This window comes from Panicum hallii, chromosome 6, assembly GCF_002211085.1.
Source record: "Panicum hallii strain FIL2 chromosome 6, PHallii_v3.1, whole genome shotgun sequence".
In the NCBI taxonomy this organism is placed as follows: Eukaryota; Viridiplantae; Streptophyta; class Magnoliopsida; order Poales; family Poaceae; genus Panicum; species Panicum hallii.
This window is the reverse complement of record NC_038047.1, coordinates 40,468,316-40,485,726: the sequence shown is the minus strand read 5'-3', so window position 1 is coordinate 40,485,726 and position 17,411 is coordinate 40,468,316. Positions and strand designations below refer to the sequence as shown.

Here is a 17,411-nt window from a genome sequence, read left to right as displayed (position 1 = left end):
GAAGTCTCATCCCAAATCTTTATCTTGCTCGCAAATGTAAAAAAAAAAAAGTAATACTTTATTAACAGAAGACAATATGGTACAATACTCAGTACAGTCGACTGGCTGCATTCACAATCACACAAAATGGTAGCCAGTATCATCCAAATAGCAGAACAAACATGACAAATACACTGATAGTGATCACATATGACAAATCAAATTCCTGACTAACAGTAATAAATAGAAGTCTCCTGCTACCATAAACTTCAAGGGCTGGCGGTTTGTGGGGGTGGGGTGGTGAATGGAATCGGTGGCATCTGGAGCCCGGGAATGGTAGGGATTGTTGTTGGCATCGTGGTTGGAATTGATGGCACAGTAGTGGGAATTGAGGGAATTGGTGGCAATGTAACCGGCACTGCAGGAATGGTTGACACGGTGGTCGGAATCACAGGGTTTGGTAGAGATGGGATTGTGCCAGAGGCTGCTGGTGGCAGGGCGACCTTTGGAATGGGAATGGATGGAATTGGTGGGATTGCCACCTTTGGGACCGCTGGAATGGAAGGAATTGGAGGCAGTGTGGTTGGAACTGCTGGTATGGAAGGAACTGGGGGCAGTGTGGTTGGAATCGCTGGTGTGGATGGCTGAGCCGGTGCAGCCTCTGGTGCAGCTGCTGTGTCCAAAAGATGGCGTGCTGCGAAACTGCCATTGAAGGCTGTCAAGGCTAGGAGCAGGACGAGAAGACGGCAACTAGGTCCACAACGAGCCATGGTGACACAGAAAGTTTCTCCTTGCTGGGGGGCTACTAGAAATGTTTTGATTTTTGGTGATACCTGTGATTTTGTGAAGCTCCTGGTGCTGGGACTATTTATAGCAGTATGTGGTCAGGTGAGCAAGAGCAATGGTATCGTTGGTTGTTGACCTGTGCCCTGGCTTCTGAACGCACCTGGGCTTGGTGGTTTACCGACCAATGTGCTTGGGGTTTGTAGTTCAGGGAGTTGGGAACTTCTTGCTCAATTGTTGAACTGATGGACAGACCAGTTGTTGGATTGTTGCTCTGAGCTTTTGACATGCTCGCCGGTGAGAAATTCAGTAGACATCTTCTAGTTGAACCGTTTAAATTTGTAAATGTGATATATCAAAATTTTGAGTGAGAACCTGTTCACATCGCACGCCAGTTATTGGGTAAAGAGACGTGCAATTTTAACGTTCGACCTTTCGCTACTGCTATGCGGGAGTATCGATGAAAACTAGAGTGGAGTCACATTCAGAACTTCCATTACTTGGACGTACACGCTGAAACCGTTCCATGGAATATATCGATGAATAACGTTTCGAAGCCAGAAATGGCATGAGTTTTGCAGACGAATATAAGAATGTTTAAAACTTGTAAATCAGGCTATCTACACTTAGTATCTTCCTAATTCATAGTTCCAAAATAAATTCCCATCCAATCCTCCTCTCTTTTCCAGTTCCTATCTACCTTCTCCCTTCTTTGGTTTTCGCGCTGAACGTGTTTCTTATTTCTTACTCAAATATAAGGCATTGAAAGTCCTTAATATAAGGTACTCTAGCCATCCTTGACTCTCCACTAGTTTCTTCTCAAATGTTGCCTTTTAACTCGTATGGACACCAACAGGCCAATAATAATCAAGGAAACAGCTGCCAATGCACAAATGAGGCGCATGTAAGTCTTTTCCTTGCCCCTTTAATACATGGAGAGCGTGGAGCGTGCATGTGTAGGTTAATACTACCTCTGTTCATGAATATGTGACACCATTCGACCTGATCACTTTTAATTTTTGGGAAAATCCAATTTGCACCCTTGAACTGTTACCAAAATCCGATTTTTAACATTCAATTACAAAATCGGATAACATAGGCCATCCAACAATCAAAACCGGACGAATTTGGCCCTTTAGGTGGTTTCGAAGTTGGTTTTTCATTTTATAAAAATTAAAAATATTCAAATTTAAAGTAAAAAATTATAAGTAATTTGTTTTAAATAAAAAAATACAAAATGGGTATAAAAAGTTTTCTAAAAATATAACCTATCTATTGGTATTATTCTTGTCAGTTATTCCGTTCAAATTTTTTTTTATGTTCATAGTATTTGATTGCTTGTAGTTATGCCTATTATTTTTGAATAAATCAGAATCAAATAGAGCTATAATAGATAGGTTATATTTTTTAGAAAATTTTGGTACTAGTTTTATATTTTTCTGATTTAAAATGAATTAGTTTTAATTTTCGGATCTAATTAGATTTTTTTACTTTTTTAAAAAGTACAAAACCACCTTCAAAACCACTCTAAAGACCAATTTGTCCGGTTTCAACGGTTGGATGGACTATATTATCTGATTTTATATAATTTTATAGTTGAAGGTTGAAAATCGAACTTCTATGATACTTCAAAGGTATAAATCAGATTTTTCGCTTAACTTTTTAGCGACTGCGGCTAAAGTTGCATAGCCTAGGGGCCGTCTGGGAGGGTTTCTCCCAAAATGGCTTCACTAGTGAAGCCAAAACGAGATGAGCCAAAAAAGTGGCTTCACCTGGCTTCCGATTCATTTTAGCAAGGGTTACAAAACGGCTTTACGCTACAGTATCTCAATTTATATGAAACATGAAACAGTTGAAGCCAGAGACAAAATAAGTCCCGCCAAATAGGCACTCAGAAGCCACCTAGTCAATTGTTGTAGGTTGATGCATCTGCAGCACTGCGCCAGCAACACTTCCAAACACTCTCATTGAATTTTTTTTCCTTCGGTTTATAGAAAAAGAAAATAGTCAACCGACATCCGGTATCCAAACAACCTCTTAGAGCATTTCCAGCAGATTGTTCATCCATATCTCCAATACTAAAAAATTAATACTTTAGTAATTAGAGGTGCTCTAGCAGATTACATCTCCAGAATACATCTCCCTCTCCCCTAAATGAAGGAGATTATCTCTCTACCCTATCTTTGGTGATTAGATTTTAGTAGTCTGCTGCAGCAACCATTACCAAAATCACAAAAGTTATTATCGGTAACGAGAGAGTATGTATTTTAGGTGTGAGGTACTCACTTCATCTATTTTTATAAGGCGCACACGCATATCAAGATTTAAACTTTGCAATCTTTGACCAATAGTTTGACTATTAATTTTTTATTTTTTAATGTAAACTTTATATAATTCGATTCGTAATAAATATACTTTACCATATTATAAGTTTATAACCATAAATGATATACTATATGATAAATGAATGATCAAAATATTATATGAAAGACTGTGCTATGTTATACTATACCTTATAAAAATGAACGAGGGAGTGTAAGGGGAGTATAAGGCCAATGTCAATGGGGGTTTCATAAAGGGTTTCATGAGCATTAAATGTCATACCACATCAGCAAATTTACTGACATGGTAGAGTCATTAAGAGGAGAGAGCAGGGGGAGTTTTATAGGATATGAGAGAAGTTTCATCACCATAATACTCCTCTGGAACAGTTACCGAGTTCTTAGTTTTGGTAATTGTACAATGAAACTGTGCATTGAGACCGGTCTAAGTAATCTATTGAAGATGCTCTTGCACCTCCTTTAATTTCCATGATCCGGCTCTTATTCATGTGCACTGGGCCAAGTTGTCACTTCAACAAGCCAACTAGAGTACCAGATGTCCAATAGCGTCCATAACTGGCAGCGCCATTGAACACAAGTAGATGGCCAAACGGGCCGTGCCTCGTGGGCGGCCTGAAGCACGGCCTGGCCCTATCCACATCGTGCCTGGGCCGGCACAGTCTGATAGGTCGTGCCGTGCTTGGGCCGCATGTGTGGCTCGTCGTGCGGCCCAGGCATGACCCGTTTATTTTGGCAGTCTGATCGGCCCGTATAAAACTAAAATTCTAACCCAACCCTAGCTGCTTCTGGCTACCCGCCTGCCACCTCTCCCGCCCGCCACCGCTTCCCTCCTGCTCGCTGCCCGCCGGCGAACCCATGGCTCCGCTCGACAGCCGCCGCTCGGCCCTCTCCGTTCGTCCGCTCCTGCTCCAGCCTCCTCGCTCGGTCTCTCCGCGCGCCGGCCGCCGCCGCTAGTCTCCTGCGCGGCCTCTCCGCCCAGCCGCCGGCCGCTCCGACCTCCAGCGCCTCCTCTTCGCCCCGCCGCCGGCCGCTCCGACCTCCAGCGCTTCCTCTTCGCCCCGCCGCCGGCCGCTCCGACCTCTGCTCCGCCCGATCTAAGCCCAGGCTGGCATGAGCACTATGAGCCCGGCGTGCCGAGCAGCACGGCCTAGCCCTATTTTGGAGGCTTAGGGTCGCGCCTAGGCCGCTGAGTCGGCACGGCGGGCAGCCCAGCCCAGGCAACTGATCTTGCTAGATAGGGCCGGGCAGCCAAGCCGTGCTAGGGCCGGGTCGTGCCGGACGATCTATTTGGCCAACTATAAACATAAGTGTATCGCCTCCCCGACCCCCAGATCTCGAAACCTAACTCGTCGGAGCCATCACGATGGTGGGGAAGACGACGTTGCTCAAATTACTCGAATACGTGTGATGTTTTAAGCTAGTTTTAGGTGATCGGGAGAGAAGGCATTTTCAAGAGACTTTGAATAAGCAAAACTATTTTTTCTTCTTCTTCTGAAGACTACATAGAACTAGTCAACAATTCCTTGTTTACAAGAGGTGGAAAGGCTCAGCACACTGCACACACCTACAGAATCTCAAGAACTAGCTCCTTCTGTTCATGCAGTGTGGCATGTCTAGCCCTCAAGTCTCCAACCCATCAGCACCACGCTGCCCTAAATTCCACTGTCGCAAAACAGTATACCCGACAAGTCTGCATACGACCGTTCTATACTTTGCAAGTACAACTGTTGAATGGCACGTAGAATCAGACTAGCACGAAGAGACAGGCGTACGATCGAGTGTCTCAGCAGGGGCCTCGTTTTGCCACCGCCGCCGCCTAGCTCGTCACGCCGTTCACTTCACCTTGGCGATCTGCGCGGAGAAGCGCGGCCGCTTGTACCCCTCGGCGGCGGCGAGGTGGTCCTCCCGGTTGAGCAGCACGGCGCGCAGCGCCGCCCGCAGCGTGGACAGCGCCACCGCCCCGCCTTTGTCCGTGGCTGCGGCCGCCACGTGGTCGTCGTCGCGGCAGACGTCCAGCTCCACGACGCCGCGGGTCCTCCCCCCAACGGTGGCGATCTCGGCGCGGACGGGGCGCGCGTTCCCGACGGACCGCACGGCGCGGCCCAGGTCGGCCATGAGCCCCGGGCGGTCCGCGCAGCACACCCACGCCCTGACGCGCCGCGGCGGCAGGCGGCCGTCGGCGGCGCCCGTCCCGAGCAGCCCGCCGGTGCCGCAGCGGCGGCCTCCGGGCCGCCAGCGGTCGTCCTCCTCCTCCTCGACGCCCACATCGTCGCCTTCCCCGGGGATGACGCCGGCGCCGACGCCCTCCGCCGCTTCGCTCGCCTTCCCGCGAAGCTCCCGCACGTACCGCACCACCTCGCCCAGCAACGCCGCCTTGTCCATCTGCACGAGCGCATGTCAGCCCATGCCTAGCTTCGTCTCGGTGGACTCGCTCGCGTAGCGCGCGCACGTACCCGGGATGCGGAGGGGACGAGGGTGCGGAGCGTGGCGAGGTGCGCGTTGATCCGCTGCCGTCGCTTGCGCTCGGCCTCGCTGTGGCTCCGGCCCCGCTCCTTCCGCACCGCCGGCGCTGGCGCCGGGCGCTCCCCCTCCACTCCGCCGTCCGTCACCACCATCTCTCTGCCGCCTCTCACCGCTCGCCAACCGGTCCACGAACTGAGCGGACACCAGCTGCCGTGAAAAAGCTCGTGCCGCTTGGCTGGCGATCGACCGGAATCGGAAGCGTCGCGGGCCGGGGCGTTTAAAAAGGAGCCGTCGATCGAGCCGGCGGGGAACCCCAGGAGGCGACCGCGACATGCCGGGCGCAGTGACTGCGCAGAGCTCGGGCCGCGCGCCGACACGCGGTGCGCCCCCTTTTTGTTCGGGGCTGGCTGGCTGGCGTCAGCGCCGGGCGCCCGCGACGACGGCTGTTTTGGCGCCTGGCGCGCGGTGGAAACGGGGCTCGACTGCCCGGACGGGGGACGCTTTTTCCTCGTCGGCCGCGCGCGGCCGGCCTAGCCCCGGAGCCGAAGCGTCGGGCGGCGGCGAGGAGGCAGGCCGGCCGGCACGTCGCGTCGCGTCTCGGGGACATGGGAGCGACACGGCGCCTGTGGCTGATCGCGGCGTTGCTTTGCGTCAGGAGGGGCGCGGCAGCCTTTCTTTGGTTGGGGTTCAGAATTCCTGCTGGGCTGGGGGATGCTTTTCCACGTTCCCTTGGAACGTAACCTGTCGGCTGGTCAGCGAAAAGCGTCGGCGGCCAAAACGCTGCTGCTGCAGAGCGAAGCTTTGCTGCTTGAAAAATTACCCGTCCGGATATCTCGTTTGGGAACAAGAAATTCATTGATCCCCGAGTAGACCTGAGGTTCTATTTGGACCGGCTGGGCTAAACTTTAGGCCTATCACATCAAATATTTAGTTGGTAATTATAAATATTAAATATAAACTAATGATAAAACTAATTCTATAAGTCCTAGACTAATTCGCGAGACGAATCTATTAAGTTTAATTAATCTATAATTAGTCTTTGTGATGCTACAGTAAATATATACTAATTTATGGATTAATTAAGGTTGATATATTAATTTTGTGAATTAGCTCTACGTTTTTGCAACTAGTTCTATAATTAGCTTATGCTTAGTTCTCCTAATTGATATGGAAACATACGATATGATAGGATTAAATTTTAGCACTTGGGATCCGAATACAAACAACGGACCGGGCCATCTTGCTTGCTTTGGTTCCAAAATAGCTATGCGGGCCTGACCCTAAACAGTTTCCACCAGCCGTTTTCGGGCCATGGATGGGTGAACTCGAGCCAGCTTAAACCTTTTTTTTGGACCGGCATTTTGTTCATAGGTCTATTCTATTTCACGGTCTCGAAACATTTCCTACAAAATTACTAGATGAACACCGCAATAAAGTAGTAGTTATGTTTTAGTCGGTACATATAGACAGGGGTACCTTCTGTTAGGGTGTCCAGACCCTTAGCGTCTTGCTATCCGTAACTTCCTCCTCGTCCTCTGGGTGATGTGGCATATGGCCTAGGCCTGACAGCTAGGATCATGGTCTCCGGACCTTCCCCGTGCTCTTATAGGTCCAGAGCCTCCACGTGCCTATGAGGGTAGGGGTGCTCTCGGGTGGCCCCTCGGACCCGGACTCCCCAGGGAGGTCCGGGGCCGCCACGTGTGGCGGCCAGACCTCCACGGGCCTGACCGCTCTGACCGGCTTCGGGGGCTTGGACCCCCCTCCCCCGGGGGAGGGGTCTGGTGCCGCCACATGCCGCCTCCGTGGTAGGAGCGGGGCTGGCCCTGCCACGTGCCCGTGGCAGAAGGCTCTTCGCAGGACTCCAGCCCAACTACCATATTAAATGCGGATAGGTGGGCTGGGTGCGCCCAAGTCAAAAGTATGGCCTGCCACTGACACACAGGGCAGGTAGGCTGACACCACGGTAAGCCCGCCTGATCTGAAGGCAGCGCGTCCTGTGCTCTGCGCGCAGCCAGGCGGCATGTTGTCCCATCACGGCGCCGCGCGTGTGGGTAATGATGGCTTGCAACAGGTGAGCCAAGGCGTGCGCTGCAACAGTGCGCGCGGAGGCAACGGCGCGGCGGGTCAGCGCTGCTTCTTCGCGCTGACAGGTTCTGACCCAACAGTGGCAGCACGGCTTCACTGTTGGGTAATACTGCTGTCACTGTACCCGCAAGGCGGCGCACGGCCATATCCCGATTGTGGATACGCACGTCAACTTCCCAATCGTGAGGACTACAGTGAGGAGCTGGAGATGAAGATCTCCATATCTCATAAAACAAGCTCCTGTTGGCCGGACCCACCTGTCGGGGCCCCGCTCAATGTAAGCACCTCCTTTGGACTATAAAAGGGAGAGTGCACCCGTTAGAACTCAAGTGAAGTTGGACCCAGGACTACTACAATCAATACAACTCCCAAGTGGACGTAGGGTATTACGCTCCGGCGGCCCGAACCACTCTAAAATCCTCGTGTCTTTCCTGTGTTCATCCGCTCATCGATTAAGTGCTCCTAGGTCTCCTCCAAACCCATCCTTCCACCACCCGACTGGAGATTTCCTCCGACAGTAGATAATGCTTCTCTCCACCCAATTCATAGAGCTAAAACCTAAAATGCTCGGCGACTTTGATATGGGGGCCCCAACAAAAAGGACCTTTACGATTGCATACTTAAAAGAGAAAAGTCTGATTTTCACTCTTGAAATACAGTAAAAGTTTGATTTTTAACCTTCAGCTATAAAATCAGATAACATAAGCCATCCAACTGTCAAAACCGGGCAAATTTGGCTCTTAGACTGGTTTCGAAGGTGGTTTTGTATTTTTTTAAAAGTAAAAAAAATATAATTAGATCTAAAAAATCAAAACTCATTTATTTTATATCAGAAAAATATGAAACTAGTACTAATTTTTTCTAAAAATGTAACCTATCTATTATAGCTCTATTTGAATGTGATTTATTTCAAAATAAGAGGTATAACTACAAACAACCAAATACTATGAACATAAAAAAATTGATCCGAATAACTGACAACTATAGTGCCAATAGATAGGTTATATTTTTAGAAAACTTTTGATATCCATTTTTTATTTAAAATAAGTTACTTATGAATTTTTTAGTTCAGATCTGAATATTTTTAATTTTCATAAAATAAAAAATATGAAATTTTAGTTCAGAGCTGAATATTTTTAATTTTTATAAAATGAAAACCACCTTCGAAACGGCCAAATTCATCCAGTTTTAATAGTTGGATGGTCTGTATTATAATGGTTAAAAATTGGATTTTTATAATAATTCAAGGGTGTAAACCAAATTTTTCCCTACTTAGAAATATCTTCCATACTAGGGGACCAACGCTCCAGGTTTTATTCATATGACGTGCTCAATTATTCCTTTTTTTTTCCGAAACGAGGTGCTCAATTATTCGTGTCTCTTGTCAATCCTTTCTTTCAGAGTTTAGGTTGGAGCTTCCGTCAAAGTTTTTAGAGCTATCCTGCAAAAAAAAGCCTGTAGTCTAAAGATCAAGATTTGAATTAGGGCTAACCCAAGGCCGGTGGGCTTGAAGCAAAGTTCCGCAGGGCGACCGATGCGGCATGGGAGTCACTCGAGGCAGGACGAAGTTCTGAGCTTCGACAATGGTAGAGCCAAAATTTGAATTTTTCTAGGGAAATCACTTTTCACCAGCTCCAGTAAACTGGAGCTTTTTCATGGCGACCGATGAACCGAGACGAGGGAGGGACAAATTCACTGCGCAACTTTACCGCGTGTCCCCTCGCGATGCAGCAGCAGCACTCGGATTCCACCTTTGGTCGCAACGCAGGCAGAGCAGGAGACTAGCTGCACAGGTAGTCAGGGGGGAAAGGAAAGTCAAAAGAGAGCGTCAGGGACATGTCACGGTTCGTGAGTCGCCCATTTGGATCGTAAATGTTTATAATATTTGGAACTTTTTGGTACTGTAACGTTTTCGTTTGTATTTGATAAATTTTATCTAATTATGGACTAACTAGGCTTAAAAGATTCGTCTCGTAATGTACAATTAAACTGTACAATTAGTTATTTTTTTTACATACATTTACTGCTCCATGCATGTGTCCCAAAATTGATGTGATGAAGAGAGAGTGTAAAAAGTTGGAAGTTGCAAGGGATCTAAACAAGGTCCTGAAATCTTGCAAAGTTGCAACAGGAATTTCTGTGACCTCACACAGCCATGTAGCGGCAGGGAACAGGAATTTCTCTGTAGACGTGACAGCGTTCGTTCACCCCCGGCAGGTCCGGTACAAATGCGTACGGTGTTGCTCCTCTGACGCCGGCCTCACCGTCACTGCAGGGTATCCTAGTGGCAGGTCAGGTAAGATTTGATCCATCAGTTCAGAGCTCTACTGTCTACGTGCACATGCATTTTTCTTGTTCATCTACTACTTTTCACCGGTTGCAGTTGCATCTGCGATGTCCCTGTTTTGACAGTAAAAATTCCGGCCCTGAAATGCTGGAAACTAGTACTAATTTAGGGGGCAACTCAGCAACTTGGTGATAGTGTATAGGCACCACATTTGCCAATTTTGGATGGTTGCAGTTGCAGCAGTACCGAACCAACAACGTGCTTACATAGCAATTAAAAACAGCCTGAAGTCCTCTGTAGAGAATAGTTGCTATGTGTTCCAGTACATAAGGCACCATATATAGGTGTTTCTCAAAAGCTGAATGCCAGTAGGCAGTAGCGACTCAATATCCCTTGAGCTACCAGCCGCACCAGCCATCGTGCAAGGAGCCGATGACTGCAAAATATTGGCAATCGTTCGCTGAACCTTATGTTTCTGAAAGTCGTCGCAAGAGAGTTAGCGTTGTCGGTTGATGGCAGAAACCGCCTCGTTCCGACCAAATGGAGATCCTGACGGAGCAATCAGGCCAAGGCTTTGCATGATCCTGATTTGCCTGATCTGGCGCGCGCTAAGTTGCCCCGGTGTCTTCACCACTGCTTCCCTGCTCTGGTGAAAGCTCGTCAAATTAGCGTGCAAAATTTGAGATCATAAAGGGAGTTGGAAAGTGTAGAGTGTGGACAACGGGGTCAACTTACATGGGTCGTATCAGTATTCCCTTTCATGGTCTCTGGACTTGTCGTGTGCAAGGCGTCCTCACTTGCTTCATCTCTATGCCTTTGTCTGACATTGCTTGACTCACCCTCAACTCCACTACCACTCAGCTTGGCACCTCGACCACCCTTCGTAGAAGCAGCAGCACCACCACTTATGATGTCATCAGTAGCACTACAGATTCCATTAATCACTTCATCCACATAAGCCATATCAGCATCATGCTCCCTATCAATAATGTCTTTGAACAGAATATCCCTGACCATGGCTTTTATTTCAGTATGAGGAGCTGGAGTTTCATATAGCAGTGAATCTTCAGTTCCATGTATATCAGTGAGTGGTTCTGTATTTTCTTCAGCTGCGACCAAATATTGCTTGGCATCAGAACGAGCTGATCGTCTCAACACTTCCCTGCTGCCCACCGAAGCACTTTGAGCAGCATTCTTCTGTCTCTTGTTCCTTAAACCTTCAGCTGAAATTTCACTAGAAGCTTTGTCAATGGTATCATGAATAGAACTTGGTTGTCTCACACGTCCACCCTTTTTCTTGCGAGCAGTAACTCCAGTAGTTTCAGTGCTCCCAACATCTTGGTCGTCTTCTTCTCCTTCATTATATTGTGGCTTCAAACCTTCTTGTTTTCTGACTTTTCTAGATGAGTTCTTCTTTGAGGTCACTTTGGTGGAACCGCCTGAAAATTCAATTTTAGAAAATTTAGATGCATAGAAACTGAAGCAAAATTAAATTTGCTTCATTGACAATAAGCTTGAAATTGAACTTATTTCACAAAAACAAAAGCTCAAGCGGATAAATTCACATGTTGCATAACTGATATCTAATAACACCACTGTTCATAACATCTGACATTTTAAGCAACCACAAGATGAATTGTCTTTAGTCCTTACATAAACACTATGCCACATAACATGTTCCCAAATAACACCAAAATGAAGAAATTCAATAACTGAAATACCCTTGTCACAAGAATCAGTGAATCACGTTAAAAAAGAGGGTGATGAATAATCAAATGATTGTCCACAAAGACCACCATATTGAGGACACATGACCTGTATGCATTAGATTGAACACCAAAGCAGAAAAGGTTCACCTTTTGAGTTGACAACTTCCTCATCACAATCACTGGGTGAGTTAACACAAGACAGCTCCTGCATTATTGGATTAAACATGTTTCTCAACTACCATTACAATTTTTTTACTTGTAACCTGTCTAGTCTAAATTGTAGAGATGACTGCTCTACCTTCTCAAGCACCTCATGGAATGCTTCCATTGCGCTCTTGTTTTCTTGTTTCAGCATCTACACACAATGCATTTATATGAGAAATCCTTATTACCACCACTATAGAACAAGGTCCATATTATTGTCCTTATGAGACAGGAGCTTATGCATACCATTTCAAATTCTGAGTTAGACTTCCAAGGGTCTATGTAGAAGCTGAAAGTAAAATAGCATGAACAATAAAAGAATGTCACCAGAGTGTCATGACAGAGAGAAAAGAAAGGAATAATGTGCCATAGGATCCCTTACTATTGACACGTGCCATAAAGCCGGACTAGGCAATCATACTTGTCTTTCTTCTTAGGCTTGCTACCAACACATGATTCATCAATGACCTTGAACTCAGAAAAAGAAAGTCAGGGTAATTAGATGCAGGGGAAGCTAGAGTCCAGAACAAGTAGTGTTAACAAAAATGTCATAACTTCAGATCATAAGCATGCTAAGATGATGGCAAATGAACTGTAAATACAGTCCATTCCAGTCGCTGTTGATCGATGTTACTGTTCAAACACAAATGCCAAGCTACAGTACCAGACAAATTTAGATTCTAAAATTTTAAGCTAGCATCTGTCCAGTGTTTAGTTCCAATGTGCAGTAAGCCACATGGACATTTGCCACTAGCAATCTAAACTTTTGCCTAGTTACAAGGAGGGAGGGGGCTACTTTCTGCATTAAAAGATATGCTAACAAGGTGCAGTGTGATAACACATACCTGGGCTGGCCACCATGAAGATCCACCAAGCTTAACCCATGTTATATCTCCCAATCGAAAATTGTGCCTTGACTTATTTTCTGGAACCTGAGAAGCTGATGGGCTTTCATCAATACCATCATCTTTCTCCGCATTTTCATTCACCATAATGATCAGTGCAAACCTGCATTACCATGCAGCAGCAACAACAACAACAACAATTTAGTCTTTTGTCCTAAGCAAGTTGGGGTAGACTAGAGATGAAACCCACAGAAAATAAGAATAAGAAACACAAAAAGCGCACAAGCCAAAGGAAGAGTTATGGGTTAAACAAAAAGTAACAAAGGTCACGGTTCAGGTACGTTAATTGCTAATCTCTAAGCGCTCCTATCCATAACTAATTCCTTAGCGATATTCCACTCCCTAAGGTCTCTCTTAACCGTCTCGTCCCAAGTTAGTCTAGGTCTACCTCTACCTCTCTTTACATTATCGCCCCGCTTTAAAACTCCACTACGCACCGGCGCCTCGGGAGGCCTCCATTGTACATGTCCAAACCATCTCAACCGATGTTGAATCAACTTCTCCTCGATAGGTACCACCCCGACCCTATCTCGAATCTCTTCATTCCGGACTCTATCCCTTCTTGTATGCCCGCAGAACCAACGCAGCATACGCATCTCTGCTACACTCAGTTGCTGGACATGTCGCCTTTGTGTAGGCCAACATTCAGCACCGTATAGCATCGCCGGGCGAATCGCCGTCCTATAGAACTTACCTTTTAGCCTCTGTGGCACCTTCTTGTCACAGAGGACGCCAGAAGCCTGCCGCCACTTCAACCAACCGGCTGAAATTCTATGCCTAACATCTTCATCAATGTCTCCATCTTTCTGAAGCATTGATCCTAGATACCGAAAAGTATCCTTCTTGGCCACCACTTGACCTTCGAGACTAACGTCCCCATCCTCATGCCTAGTCGGGCTAAAGTCGCACATCATATACTCGGTCTTGGTCCCACTCAGTCTGAACCCCCTCGACTCAAACGTGTGTCTCCACAGCTCTAACTTCATATTAACCCCTGCCCTACTCTCGTCAACTAGCACCACATCATCAGCAAAGAGCATACACCAAGGGATATCACCCTGTATGTCCCTTGTGACCTCATCCATCACCAAAGCAAATAGATAAGGGCTCAATGCTGACCCCTGATGTAGTCCTATTTTAATTGGAAAGTCACTGGTATCGCCATCACATGTTCGAACACAAGTCATCGCATCTTTGTACATATCCTTGATGAGGGTAATATACTTAGTTGGGACTTTGTGTTTTTCCAAGACCCACCACATGACGTCTCTCGGTACTTTGTCATACGCCTTCTCTAGGTCAATAAAGACCATATGTAAATCCTTCTTCTCCTCTCTATATCTCCCCATCAATTGTCATACTAAGAAAATCGTCTCCATGGTCGACCTCCTAGGCATGAACCCAAACTGGTTTTGGGTCACCCTTGTCAATCTTCTTAGGCGATGCTCGATAACCCTCTCCCAAAGCTTCATCGTATGGCTCATCAGCTTAATCCCCCGGTAGTTAGTACAACTTTGAACATCTCTCTTGTTCTTGAAGATCGGTACTAATATACTTCTCCTCCATTCCTTCGACATCTTGTTTGACCGGAAAATTAGGTTAAAAAGCTTAGTTAACCATACTACCGCCCTCTCGCCCAGGCATCTCCACACCTCAATGGGGATGCCATCAGGACCCATCGCTTTACCTCCCTTCATTCTCTTCAAAGCCTCCCCGATCTCTGCCTCCTGAATCCTCCTCACAAAGCGTCTGTTGGTATCATCAAATGAGTCTCCCAACTCGAAAGTAAGATCCTCATTTTCCCCATTAAACAACTTGTCGAAGTATTCTCGCCATCTGTCCTTGATCTCCTCATCCTTCACCAGAAGTCGATCTGTCCCATCCTTGATGCATTTGATTTGGTTTATGTCCCTTGTCTTCCTCTCGCGGGTCCTAGCGATCCTATAAATATCCTTCTCTCATTCCTTCGTACCTAGCCGTTGATAAAGGTCATCAAAAGCCTGACCTTTCGCTACACTTACAGCTCGCTTTGCAGCCCTCTTCGCTACTCTATAGCCCTCGATGTTGGTTGCGCTCTTGTCAAGGTGAAGGCGTTTGAAACACTCCTTCTTCTCCTTAATAGCCCTTTGCACCTCGTCATTCCACCACCAAGTCTCTTTCACTTCCTGCTTGCCTCCCCTACTCACACCAAACACTTCTGAGGCAACCTTCCGAACACATGTCGCCATCTTTAGCCACATATCATCTACATCTGCTCCTTCTTCCCAAGGCCCCTCACCTAGCATCCTCTCCTTAAACGTTTGTGCCTCTTCCCCTCTAAGCTTCCACCACTTCGTTCTCGCAATCTTGGCACGTTTGTCCCGGTGGACACGTACCCGAAAACGAAAATCCGCCACCACAAGCTTGTGTTGGGGGACAACACACTCCTCAGGTATCACCTTGCAATCTAAGCAGGCACGTCTATCCTCTCTCCTAGCAAGGATAAAGTCGATTTGGCTCGAGTATTGTCCACTATGGAAGGTCACTAGGTGGGACTCCCTCTTTCTAAAGAGGGTATTCGCTAACAGCAGGTCGTAGGCCAAGGCAAAATTCAAGACATCCTCCCCGTTCCTACTACCATACCCGAAACCCCCGTGTACTCGCTCATATCATACATTAGTCACACCCACATGGCCATTGAGGTCTCCTCCTATGAAGAATGAGCTGGTTGCTTAATGGAAAGGATGTCACTCTACCAAAGGATCATTTTCAAGCATCTGCAACTGCAAGGATAAATCAGGGCAGCTGCAGTGCTGCACTACCCAATTGATGCCTAAAACCTATTTTCTAAAAGGCTGCAGCTCATTCTATGCTTATATAAGCAGCAGTCTACCCATATAACCCCTGAAGGAATTTAAGAAAAACCATGGTAAAATAGGTGATTCAGTTATGAGTTATGAATGCAGAATACATGTGACCTTGACATCCAAGGTTTCATCAGAAGCTTTTGAAGCCAAATTGTATTTCTCTCCAGTATGCACTGAAATTAAACTAGATTTGTTCACTTCACGTTCAAGTTCACAAACACTCATGAGAGTAACACCAGTCAGCGAGGCAGCAAGCCACACTCATGCAAGAGTAACACCACCTGGTACTCCACTACTTCTTTCCTAAACAAATGACGGCTATCTGACGCAAAATTATAAGAGTAAAACATGACCCTTCAACACATTTCGCAGTTCGAAAAAGTTGAAATCAGGTGCTAGCTTAACGTGGGGAACGGGGAATCCTCCGAACACCCTAAAAATCTTTGGGAAAATAAATTAAACCCGCACGGCCGCACCTTAATTGGCGTCCTAACCTAACTCCAATGCCCTATGGGGCTAAAAGGAGATGGGGTCGCTCGATCTCGCCCAATAACCGCCCAATCGAACCCGAATCAGGCTGGATGGGTGCTTGGATGCATAGATCAGCATGCATCGAACAAACCCGCTCCTACCTGCCGGGAGAGTAGGTTTTGGATTTGGGTGTTCCCATGGTGGGTTCAATTGATTTACTAAAAAAAACCTTCACCCATAGAGCTATCCATCCATTTCTTTCAAAAAAAATAGAGCAATCCATCCATGAAAGCGGATTCCTTACCAGCAAACGAAATCGGCCTTGAGTCCCGATGGATCTCCACTCCACCACGCTGAGCTAGTACCAGTTGAGCTGTGGGGAGTGGGGGTTGGAGGCGGCCGACGACACAGCAGCAGCAACCGACCAATGACGACGAGACAAGACTGCAGAGGATGCATCGATGATCACATGCGGGTCCGGTGGGCCGCTTGCTGGGCCTCCTCCTGTCGGACAGCCCATGAGCCCCAATAGGCCACAGCAAAAAAACAGGTAAAGCTATCTTTTGTTAGCCCATATAGCCCACTACGTCTACCAGGCAGGCACGGAAGTACGGAACGGAGCCGCCATTGCGCTCTGTTTCTTCCTGCTCAGGTCAACGCGGTGCCGTCGCACAAAGTCCTCGCCACCGGCCACTATCTTCAACCATAGACTATCAAAATCAGATGATCATGGGCTCCTCATCTCTTTCTGTCATCTCGGATTTGCAATGTTCAACTGTTTTGCTGTAGCTGCCGCTGCAGACTGCACCATCGCGGCGCTGGTCTTCAGACAAGCTAGATTTGGAGCAGCTGCCAGATAACTGAACTTGTTAAAAAAGGACAGTAGGTCATTCAGGTAAAGGCCTAAATCTTTTGAACCGACTCAAAACCGACTCAACTTGAAAGAACCAGGCGACTTGTATTTGAAAAGAGACATATATCATTTGCAATATCAACACTCTCGAAATGTGACCGACTTACTATTCCACAGTGAAGTTGAGCGAGTGTAATAGTAGTAACATGAGTCTTTCCAATCAACTGCACAAAAATTGTACCAAGCGTTTCAACCAAAAACAGCATCCATCATGCTTACCATGTGTACCTGGACAGCATTACTATTGCCAAGTATTTCAACCAGCAACCGCATCCATCATGCTTACCAAGTGTAGTGTGCCTGGACCAGTTCTTCTATCCTGGCAAATGCAGAATTACCAGGTCATTCAGACTGGCCAATAGAACACACACGGGTTCTGACGCACATCTAACGATTATATGTCCACATTTCAGCAGCTTCATAC

The 17,411-nt window shown here is 46.9% G+C and overlaps 3 protein-coding genes across 4 annotated transcripts; all 3 read right to left on the bottom strand.

Annotated features, from left to right (window-relative positions):
* Nucleotides 1-37: 37 nt before the first annotated feature.
* On the bottom strand, nt 38-805 carry LOC112897258 (vegetative cell wall protein gp1-like). The gene has a single exon (XM_025965524.1). It carries the CDS (start codon nt 747-749, stop codon nt 249-251), a length of 501 nt encoding a protein of 166 aa, XP_025821309.1. The 5' UTR covers nt 750-805; the 3' UTR covers nt 38-248.
* A 4,132-nt stretch (nt 806-4,937) lies between these two features.
* On the bottom strand, nt 4,938-5,719 carry LOC112898316 (transcription factor AIG1-like). The gene is made up of 2 exons (XM_025966662.1): nt 5,558-5,719; nt 4,938-5,486 (listed from the first exon to the last, which is right to left on the bottom strand). The coding sequence occupies exons 1-2, from the start codon at nt 5,717-5,719 to the stop codon at nt 4,938-4,940; spliced, it is 711 nt and encodes a 236-aa protein (XP_025822447.1).
* A 4,384-nt stretch (nt 5,720-10,103) lies between these two features.
* Nucleotides 10,104-16,548, bottom strand: LOC112896818 (DNA mismatch repair protein Msh6-like). 2 transcript variants are annotated; one of them, XM_025964948.1, is made up of 8 exons: nt 16,379-16,548; nt 12,698-12,860; nt 12,235-12,320; nt 12,099-12,141; nt 11,947-12,003; nt 11,796-11,853; nt 10,675-11,378; nt 10,104-10,585 (listed from the first exon to the last, which is right to left on the bottom strand). In XM_025964948.1, the coding sequence occupies exons 1-8, from the start codon at nt 16,531-16,533 to the stop codon at nt 10,436-10,438; spliced, it is 1,416 nt and encodes a 471-aa protein (XP_025820733.1). In that variant the 5' UTR covers nt 16,534-16,548; the 3' UTR covers nt 10,104-10,435. The 2 variants fall into 2 exon arrangements, with proteins under 2 accessions (XP_025820733.1, XP_025820734.1); XM_025964949.1 differs by having other exon boundaries at nt 10,125-10,580.
* Between the last annotated feature and the right edge of the window lie 863 nt (nt 16,549-17,411).

Coding starts and splice junctions, on each gene's coding strand:
- LOC112898316 (XM_025966662.1), bottom strand. CDS start 5,719: ATGGTGGTGACGGACGGCGGAGTGGAGGGGGAGCGCCCGGCGCCAGCG. Junction 5,487..5,557: donor TCGTCCCCTCCGCATCCCGG/GTACGTGCGCGC, acceptor GCGCTCGTGCAG/ATGGACAAGGCGGCGTTGCT.
- LOC112897258 (XM_025965524.1), bottom strand. CDS start 749: ATGGCTCGTTGTGGACCTAGTTGCCGTCTTCTCGTCCTGCTCCTAGCC.
- LOC112896818 (XM_025964948.1), bottom strand. CDS start 16,533: ATGCATCCTCTGCAGTCTTGTCTCGTCGTCATTGGTCGGTTGCTGCTG. Junction 12,004..12,098: donor CTAACTCAGAATTTGAAATG/GTATGCATAAGC, acceptor CATTGTGTGTAG/ATGCTGAAACAAGAAAACAA. Junction 11,379..11,795: donor GGAAGTTGTCAACTCAAAAG/GTGAACCTTTTC, acceptor TTGAATTTTCAG/GCGGTTCCACCAAAGTGACC.